The sequence below is a fragment of the Humulus lupulus genome, chromosome 3 (assembly GCF_963169125.1).
Source record: "Humulus lupulus chromosome 3, drHumLupu1.1, whole genome shotgun sequence".
Taxonomy (NCBI): domain Eukaryota; kingdom Viridiplantae; phylum Streptophyta; class Magnoliopsida; order Rosales; family Cannabaceae; genus Humulus; species Humulus lupulus.
This window is the reverse complement of record NC_084795.1, coordinates 175,356,489-175,366,691: the sequence shown is the minus strand read 5'-3', so window position 1 is coordinate 175,366,691 and position 10,203 is coordinate 175,356,489. Positions and strand designations below refer to the sequence as shown.

The 10,203-nt window shown below is 38.7% G+C and overlaps 1 protein-coding gene across 1 annotated transcript; it reads left to right on the top strand.

Annotated features, from left to right (window-relative positions):
* The first annotated feature begins 628 nt into the window (after positions 1-628).
* LOC133823283 (probable auxin efflux carrier component 1d) lies at positions 629-4,172 on the top strand. Its single transcript, XM_062255950.1, has 6 exons — positions 629-2,135; positions 2,475-2,751; positions 2,887-2,972; positions 3,133-3,290; positions 3,381-3,457; positions 3,705-4,172. The coding sequence occupies exons 1-6, from the start codon at positions 983-985 to the stop codon at positions 3,769-3,771; spliced, it is 1,818 nt and encodes a 605-aa protein (XP_062111934.1). The 5' UTR covers positions 629-982; the 3' UTR covers positions 3,772-4,172.
* The last annotated feature ends 6,031 nt before the right edge of the window (positions 4,173-10,203 follow it).

The window sequence follows — 10,203 nt, the reverse complement described above, 5'->3', positions numbered from 1 at the left end:
TTGAAAAAGTCAGATTAAAATCTTAAATTATTTATAATATCAATAAATTATTAACAACTATTGAATTAAATATAATTTTTAAGTATTAATGATATTTTATTTTTTTTAGAAAATATTTTTGCCTATAAGGATAATTTAATAAAAAATTATGATTTAGACTAAAAATGATAATTTGGTATATAATAAAAATTAATATTAAACAATAATAATAATTTGATTAAAAATTATTTATAAAAATAATATAAATTTTATTTCATTTCATTCCATACTATACCACATATAATAATCATTATTATCTTATTGATTCTAAAATCTAAACAAAAAAAATTAAAATTAAAATTTCATTCCTTTCCTATTTACGGTTTTATTTTTATTTTGCGACAAACTCTACCTAATATTATATTACAGTCTCCTTTCGCTTCACTTTACTCTTCTTTTCCTTCCATTCATTCATTTTTCATTCTTAAGTTTGGGTTAAAACATTCTTTTTCCTCTTGGATGCTGTTCGGCCTTTTCCTCAACATTTTACAAGATTAGAATTACTTATTATAGCGCGCTCTCTCTCACTCTCTCTCTGTTTTTATTTATATATTAAAATTTTCACCTCGTTTTCTTTCAGCTTTCCAACCAAAAAGACTACAGAAAAAGCTTGAAGCTTTTATTTCCTTGTCTGCCATTAAAACGCCATAAATATAACACTCCACTCCATCTTCCATCCCCTACTTGCCATCTCTCGCTCTCTCTCCCTTTAACAGGAGAGGAGAATCCAAAACCCAATTCAAACTCCATTTCTTTTCTACTCTTTTTTTCTTCTCCATTTTCCATCACTTTCCCAAGAAAATGGGCTGTGATAACCCCTCATTCATAGCACGTTAACTCTCTCTCTTTGCTCAAATTTGTCCAAAGCCCCATCTGTGTTTCCGAACTCATTCCTTAAACCCTTTCAAACATATCCAAAAAAAGAAAAAGAAAAAGAAAAAAAATGATCAGTCTTTTAGACCTTTACCATGTCCTCACAGCTGTCGTGCCTCTATATGTGGCCATGATCTTAGCCTACGGCTCTGTAAAATGGTGGAAAATCTTCAGCCCTGACCAGTGCTCTGGAATCAATCGTTTTGTGGCCCTTTTCGCTGTCCCACTCCTCTCTTTCCACTTCATCTCTACCAATAATCCGTACGCCATGAACTTCAGATTCATAGCCGCGGATACACTCCAAAAAGTGATCGTCTTGGCGGTCCTGGCAGTTTGGTCCAGAGTTAGCTCTAGAGGGTCCTTGGAATGGTCCATAACTTTCTTCTCACTTTCCACTCTCCCAAACACACTCGTTATGGGCATTCCTTTACTTCAAGGAATGTACGGTCACGACTCCGGAAGCTTAATGGTCCAAATCGTCGTCCTCCAATGCATCATCTGGTACACGTTAATGCTCTTCTTGTTCGAATACAGAGGAGCTCGGATCTTGATCGGTGAGCAGTTTCCAGACACGGCAGGCTCCATTATATCCTTCCGAGTTGACTCTGATATTATCTCTCTGGATGGAAAAGAGCCACTACAGACCGATGCCGAAGTCGGAGAGGACGGCAAGCTACACGTGACGGTTAGGAAGTCAACGAGCTCCCGGTCGGAAATATTCTCCAGGCGTTCTCATGGTCCCAACTCTGGTGTGTCGTTGACTCCGAGACCTTCTAACTTGACCAACGCAGAAATATATTCTCTTCAGTCTTCCAGAAACCCGACCCCAAGAGGGTCGAGCTTTAACCACACAGACTTTTACTCCATGGTCAACGGTGGTGGTGCGAAGAACGTGTTGAGTAATGTGAGCCCGCGGCAGTCCAATTCTGGGAACTTGGGTTTTGATGAGGAGGTTGGTCTTGGTGGGAGAGGGAATGGTGTTGTTTTTCAGCAAGGGAGCACTGGAGGTTACCCTGCTCCGCCGAGTGCCGGTATATTTTCTCCGGTGGCTGGATCCGGTGGGAAGAAGAAACCTAATGGGACTACCACTACTGCTGATGGTGGTGGTAAAGATCTCCACATGTTCGTATGGAGCTCTAGCGCTTCACCTGTCTCTGATGTTTTCAGAGGTGGAGACTTTGGCCATGGGAATGAGCTTGGTGGGGTACCTCATAACCCAAAAGGTTTGAAAACACTAATCTTTGACCGTATTAGTTGTTTATTTAGTCTTAGTTGTCCGATCCAATGTGGGGCTTTTCATTTATTTGTCCTTTTTATAATCTCTAGGACTTGAAGTGGGTTTGCTCCTTTTTTTACTCCATTTTATGGCCCCATTACCTTTACCTAACCTTACCAAAACATATGTTTGTTTGGTTTCTGTGGTTTGTTTTACTCGCTTTCCCAAGACAAAATCCCCTGTTTTCTTTGTTTCTTATTTGTCATCTTCAGTGACATGGAGTGTCTTTTTCTACTATGTTTACAGTTTTTTCCAGTAACATATTTCTTTTTATGGCTGTGTTTAGACTATGACGAGTATGGTCGTGATGAGTTCAGCTTTGGAAATAGGCAGGTCTCAAATGGCGTTGACCGAGAAGGTCCGGTTCTTTCCAAGCTTGGTTCTAGCTCAACGGCTGAGCTTCACCCCAAGGCTGCTGCTCAGGCTGATTCAAAGCCAACAGCCATGCCACCTGCCAGTGTCATGACAAGACTTATTCTGATAATGGTTTGGAGAAAGCTAATTCGTAATCCAAACACATACTCCAGCCTCATTGGCCTAACCTGGTCCCTGGTCTCATTCAAGTAAGATCTCTTTTAACCAAACCAATTTAATGTTTTTAATAATCAGATTGAAAAAACAATAATAATGTTTTTAATAAGCTTTACCTTGCACAAAGTTTCTTACAATAACTATTATATATATATATATATTTGCAGGTGGCATGTTGCAATGCCTGCTATCATAGCCAGTTCCATCAAAATTTTATCTGATGCAGGCCTTGGAATGGCCATGTTCAGTCTTGGTAAGTTAAAGAGAACGTTTAAAATCTTGGTCAAGACTCCTATTTATGCTCTCAAAAGCCCATAAATACCAACACTATTCAAAAACTTGATTAATTTACTATCATTAATGCAAACACTTAATTGCTTTACTTATTCGTGTTGCTGTTATTATAAATACAGGCTTGTTCATGGCTTTACAACCAAGGATTATTGCGTGTGGGAACTCAGTTGCTACTTATGCCATGGCTGTAAGATTTCTTATTGGTCCTGCAGTCATGGTTGCAGCCTCAATTGCTGTAGGGCTGAAAGGGGTTCTATTACACATTGCTATTGTACAGGTAAAGTGAATTTTGTGCAAAAGAAAAATATCGAATTGAATAAATCCCATTATGGATAAAGCTTATTCTTTCTTCTTTAAACATCTTCAGGCTGCTCTTCCACAAGGCATTGTTCCTTTTGTCTTTGCCAAGGAATACAATGTCCACCCTGACATACTGAGTACTGGGTTAGAGCACTATATTCTCATGCTACTTTACTTTGGTTATGTTGTTTCTGATCTATCATGAATAAAATCAAGTGGTCCAGACACAGATATTCTCTCTCTTCTCTCCATTTGTATAAAAAAGCTTGATTCTTTTACCTTTTTAAGTATTTCTTTTTAACTAGTGTGTGCATGTTTGGATGTAAAGATTTTCTTTTCCAAAGCCTAGTTCTCATAATACTTATTTCACTTCTTGATGTTTGTTTTGCAGGGTTATATTTGGTATGCTAATTGCTCTTCCTATCACTCTCGTTTACTACATCTTCCTGGGACTTTGAAGCAAAATATGAAGAAGAATATGTTGAGAGAAACTCAGTTGTTACTTAGCTAATGTTTCTCTTTTACCCTTTTTTGGCCATCTAACAGAAGAACAAACATTATAGATTTTGAGAAACTTAGAGAAGAAAAAGAAAAAGAAAGAAGAAAACCAAGGACAAGGGTATTAAATGGAAAAAATGACGAGAGAATGTGGAAGATGAATATATTAACATATCAAAAAGAAGCAGAATAGGATATTTTTATTTTCTTTGTCGTTTTGTAGATTTTCATAAACCTTGTTCCCTCTACTTTTGTTCTTTTGATGATGACAAGGAAAGTGACGCTTGCTTTTATTTATTTATTATTTATATTGAAAGTGTAGTGAATAGATTGTGTATGTATGTAGTGAACCTCAGACTGACTCTACTCTCTTCTACTAGCCTTTTTGTAAGGTCAAAAACGATAATTAACCCCAGCAGGAATCTCTATGCAAAAAGCTGAAGAAAGATCTTAACATGACACCTCAAAAGAACCTTTTTCCTTTGCCTAGAAGAAAACGTGGGGAACCAAACACTGTGCAAAGCCTGAATCTTGTTTCATTGAGTTTCTCAACTCTTTCTTAGCCTTGTTCAGCCTTTTAGCTCAAAACGGTCTCTTAATAGGAGCTCTCTTCTAGCATCAGCTGTCACTCATTTCAGCCCTTTTTTGGTCTTTTAAAAATATCATGTTATGTTATGGGTTTGGTTGGGAGCTCGGACGTTTTGGAACTTGACAACATTAATGGCAGAGAAATTTGAAGTCTTTTCTCATTAATGAGCTTGTTACGAAGATCAGCCGCAAGGCTATGTTATAGCATGGGGGAGCCTAGCACTAATTGATGTCGGATTTTATGTTTTTTATTTTATTTATTTTTTTGGCTTCTGGTTTTGGCAGTGGTCATAAAACTGATCCTTTTGGTCTTTCACTTTTGGAACATGGGCCCCATAGTTTTTTATATGACTTTATTGTACCAAACAAGTTTTTAGCAAAAACTACAAATAACAACTCAATATTACAAGTAATATAAAAGAAAATACAATATAAATAAATAAACAAATTAGAAGAAAGAAATAAGAACAAAATATAATAACAATATCAATAAGGTCACTCTTAGATAATTTGAACAAGATTCAAGACTTTTGTTCAAAAATTTATTTCTCAATGTTCTTAAACTCTCAAATGGAAATAGTTCTAAATACAAATAATTTTTAAATTTGATACCGTTAGTAAAATCTGAATACACATAATTATTAAATTTGATACGGTTAACGACACACATCGTACTTGTTGGTCTTTTCTATGCATACATTGGCATAGTGACCATTTTTCTCACACACAAAGCAATAACATTTCTCCACCTTAAACTTGTTTGGGTTAGTTTTTGGACCCAAAGGATTCTCCATACCCTTTTTGCCTTTCCCTTTCTTTTTGGAATTTTTTGTTTGTGACACGCATTTGTTTTGAAAGTCTCCATTAGACTCCTCTACAAGTTTGTCTCTACATATTGATTCATCATCGATTCGAATATGTTTTTGGATTTCTTCCAAAGAATAGTCCTCATTTTTATAAGGATTCTTTTCCTGTAGCTCCTCCAAATTGGTAATAATTTTTCCACTATTGCACAAACTTGAAAGACCTGGGGAAGCTCAATCTTTAGTACTTTCATTTTGTTAACAATAATTTGAAGCTTACGTATTTGAGGAAGAATTGGTTTATCACTAAAAAAATTTGAAATCAAAGTATTGAGAAATAATAATAAAAAATTGGTACCTTCCTCTTCCGCCTTGAAGTTAGCCTCAAGAGCATCCTATATCTCCTTTCCCAACATTTCCCAACATGTTTTCGGTATAGAGTTCATAGAGCCTATCAGATAGGGCGTTGAGGATATGACCCCTACATAAGAGATTGTCCTCCTCCCTCTTAGTTCTAGCCTTCTTTTCCTCGGGTGTGTCCTTGTCGGTTGGCTCCGGGAGAGGTTCTAAGGTGAACTCCAGGATGTTGGCAATCTTGAGTGTTGTTAAGGGGAATCTCACCTTGTCTTGCCACCTAGTGAAATTGGATCCATCAAACCTATCCAACCTTAGGTCTTGGTTCATGACTTTCATGGTCTCTCATTCCATTGAAACAAACAAAGGGTTAAAGCTTTTGAATATTAGAGATATAATATGTTCCAATGGAAATGATGGAAACCAAATACAACTCTACACAAAAATAATACAATAGACAAGATGATAGATAAAATAAGTGTTACAACTCAATTGCAAAAACTACAAATAAATAGAAAAAAATAATGATGAAGTAGAAGAAAGATACAACTCAAAGCTTAAATTTTACAAGTAAATTGAAATGGAAGATGATAGATATATAGAAAATACAACTCAAAGCATAAACAATACAAATAAATAAATAAACTAGAAGAAAAAAAATAAGAACAATAGCAATAAGAAGATCACTCTTACACTCACACCACCTTAAGTGTAGAGTAGTGGGGATCACCAACTTGAATACGGTTCAAGACCTTTGTCAAAAAACTTATTTCCCCATATTCTCTAAGCACTAAGGGAACTGTAACGCCCTACTACCTTAGAGCCGTTACTTAGTGAGTTTAAAATAGAAATCGTGCTTTTGACTGACTCTAAGTGGTTTCTAAAACCAAAAGTGTGAATAAACCAGAGTTTAAGGCTGTACTCTTTGAAAATGTTTAGTTTCATTGAAAGCGTTAAGTATAAAACATCTGGGATCCCAAAATAAGGTTTACAAAATATTTACAACTCAAAAATAGATTTACACTTGATCAACTATCAAGAGAATGGTTTAATACAGCCATATACAAAATGCCCCCAACCAAAGCAGTCGGGCAGGCCGAACATGTACGCGCCGCCCCCACGCTCTCCATACTCATGGCTGGTTGACTAATTCCATGCTTTTACCTGCCACACGGAGCACCCGTGAGCCGAAGCCCAGCAAGAAAACCCAAATAGTACATAACATATGCAAATATTATAGCTGGCATAATTCACTGATAAATAGGAAAACCATCAGATTAAACAAGCACGGCCATGCCGCCCCAGAGGCCTTACCAAAGCTTGGGGTCTCGGTCCTCACCGTAGGATAACTCACGTATCCCTTGGGTCCCACCCTGGCTATAGCATCCCATGTGCTGAGCATTACTTCCGGCCCCAAGGCCTTACCCGGCCTTCGCCGCTCTCGGCCTTAGCCGTTCATTTCATTATAATCACACATATATTACATTCAAAAATAACCATTCAAACATATGATAGTTCATCTAAGATTACACATTTGCACATAATACAATCTAGGGCCATGCCCTGCAATCACACAGTGGGCCCATGCCCTATTCTCGGGTGTTACGGTTTTCTTACCTTTAGATTTGGTAGCCTTGATCACCTGACTCCTTGAGCACGATCCTACCCGAGCCCTAGCGTTTACCTAAGCAAAATCCACAAGTCAAAGTCATCACCAACCTCAAGTCCAAAACCTAGCCTCAGGACTAATCCCGAGCTCCCCGGGAAGTCCTAGATCCCCAAAACAAAGTGGCGGAATCGAGCCCCGAACCCTAGGTCAAAATCCCTTCATAAAAGCCCAAAAATCCCCTCTGTGAACAGTGCAGTGCTACAGCGCTCAAAAGAGGGCGCTGTAGCGCTACAAGCAGAACCACCCCATCAGAAACAGGGGCTAGCGCTACAGCGCCCCCTGACTAGCGCTGTAGCGCTAGTTGCAGCCAAACCAAACCCAAAATCGCATCTTGCGATTTTCTTCTCCCATTTCAACTCCAAACTTGCCTAAACCTTTTCCAAACCCAAAAACACACATATCCACACCTCACACTCATCCCAAGCATCCCAAGAACTCAATCCCAAGCTCAAGCAACCCAAAACTCAAAATCTAACACAATGAACCCAAAAACCAGAATTTCACTCAAACAACAAGGATAGGGTCTTAGAAATCATACCGTGGGTGGAATTTCGACCTTGAATTGAACCCTAGACCTCCTTGTCTTGCACCTTCACAACCTTGACCTGTTTTCCCCAAAAATCCCATCCATTTAGCTCAAAAACACAATCCAAACCAGTCAAGCCCTAAAACAAAAAATTCCCAAGAACTTACCTCAATTTCTGATGTGATCTTGCTAATCCCTTGTAAATCCTCAAGTCTAGCTTAGGATCCTTGATGCTCAGCCTACCCTAGCTCTCCACTGAGCTTGTCTCCAAGAAAAATGAAGGAAATTGGTTTGGAGAGCCACAAACCGATTCTTTGGACAAACCCTTCAGCTTTTCTCTCTTTTCCTTTCTCTTCCTTCTTTCTTTCTTTTCAGCATATAACTTTATCTCTACAAAATCCACTAAGTATAAAGCCCCCTTTAATTCATCTCTTACAAGCCTAAAGACCAAAATGCCCTCCCTTAATAATTCTAAACCTTTATACCCATAAAGGGGCATTTTAGTCATATTACCCAAATTCCCACTAATTCCTCAAGTGTTTCTAATAATTCCCGCTCGCTACCCAATACCTGACAAATCATCAAATATACATTCGTCATCATCAAGATTAACCTCAATATATTTCCAAATTCTCATTTAAACTCCCCAGGCTTAACCCAAGCCGGGTATGGATTCCCGCTTTGACTTTTCCGCTAACCCGCTCACTCTAGGATCGTCTCGAGTCATGGATCACCGATAACAACACAAAACATGCCCAAAATGGCCAGATTACAATTATGCTCAATCAGGTCTACATGCATACTAATTCACATAGTCATGCATCACAAATAATCAAATAGTCAATTAACGTGCATTAAACCATAATCATGCATTAAACTCATTAAAGTCACACACAGAATCCCATTATGCCCTCCAGGCACATTACTCAAGGCCTTTAAGCCTTAATAGTGAATTTGGGGTTGTTACAGGAACTCTAAAGTGGAAATAGATCTTTGGAATTATCAAGCATTTTGGTAAATTTCTAGCCAAGTGTTCTAGTGAATAGAAATGGTGTGTCTTACAAGTGAACACAAGACTCCTATTTATAAAGTTTTTGGATCACCTTTTGATTTTCAAACTGCACCAACTCTTTGGCTGTTACAGAACATCAATTGAACGTTCATGGTGTTAAATAGAAGTGTTGACTGCTTTTTTCTCTATCAACCTAATCTAAGAACTTGACATAAACTAGAAGAAAATATCACAAAGGTTTTACGTGGTTCAGGCTATAAAAGAGCCCTAGTCCACCAGTCTTTGGTATTAGTGAGTTTGAAGCTTGTTCTAACAAGCTTCAATGGAGTCTCAAGCAGCGTATACATTGCTCTAAGTTTACAATGCTTAACTAGCCAAAGTTTTGAACCCTTTACAAGGAGATACCCCAGCCCTATTTATAGAGGCCTAGGTCATTGATGTCCTTAATGGACAATTAATACATCATTCTCCATTATCTGGGTAGTAAACTGCTTATTAATTGCATAGGGATACACTAATAAAGACCATGGGCCCATGTGGATTGCACGAGGTCCATTTGTAGAAAGCTGCCTACCAACCTTATGGGGAACAAGTATCTAACCGTGTCAGGATATGACGCACATTCGTCCATGTCAGGCGGCGTTTTGGGATATGCCAATTGTTGAGGGTACGAACTCGACACCACTAATCGAGGCTCACCAAAAGTTGTCAAAAGATCTTCTGGTGGGTCACAGCTGCGATGACTGACATGTGGCAGCTACTCTAGGTCCAAGGACAAGAATCCTAGACCTCGGAGATTGGCGAATGAAGAGAGCAAGGATCATCTGAATGGTCCTCGTGGGGTGACCTCACATGGAGATATCCACACCTTGGAGATGGGTCTCGGGACTTGGCCTCGCCTTGGGACATCCGCGCCTCGAGGACAGACCTTGGGATGTGGCCTCGCATGGAGACATCCACACCTTGGAGATGGGTCACAAAATGTGGCCTCACCTGGTGACATCTAGGCCTTGAGGACAGACCTCGGGGCGTGGCCTCACTTGGAGACATCTGCATCTGGCCATATAGTACTAAACCTCCCTAGAGCTCGAGGAGCTTAATTACTCCTATAATGAATGTCACGTGTCCTCTTGTGATAACACAGACAACAAGAAGATTTGGGAGTTATATGAGCTATTTGAAACCTCTTGAAAATGTTTCAAACAACTCAAAATTTGAGTTGTTACATACCAGGTGATGCGTCGCCTACCACCAGGTGATATATCGCTTGCTGTGTAATATCACATACCAGAACCTGCGATGCATCGCCTCACAATGGGTGACACAATGCATGTCCCTTTGTTTTTCTCACTCTTTTTGGCACCAAAATTGCCAAAAAAACGTCCAAATCAATTCCATATGATTTTGTAACTTCCATACTCTTTATGGTAGTCAAAATCG

Excerpts from the sequence above, each read along its gene's own strand:
- LOC133823283 (XM_062255950.1), top strand. The coding sequence starts at position 983 with ATGATCAGTCTTTTAGACCTTTACCATGTCCTCACAGCTGTCGTGCCT. Across the intron at positions 2,752-2,886 it reads TGGTCCCTGGTCTCATTCAA|GTGGCATGTTGCAATGCCTG; the intron begins GTAAGATCTCTT and ends ATATATTTGCAG. Across the intron at positions 3,458-3,704 it reads CCTGACATACTGAGTACTGG|GGTTATATTTGGTATGCTAA; the intron begins GTTAGAGCACTA and ends TTTGTTTTGCAG.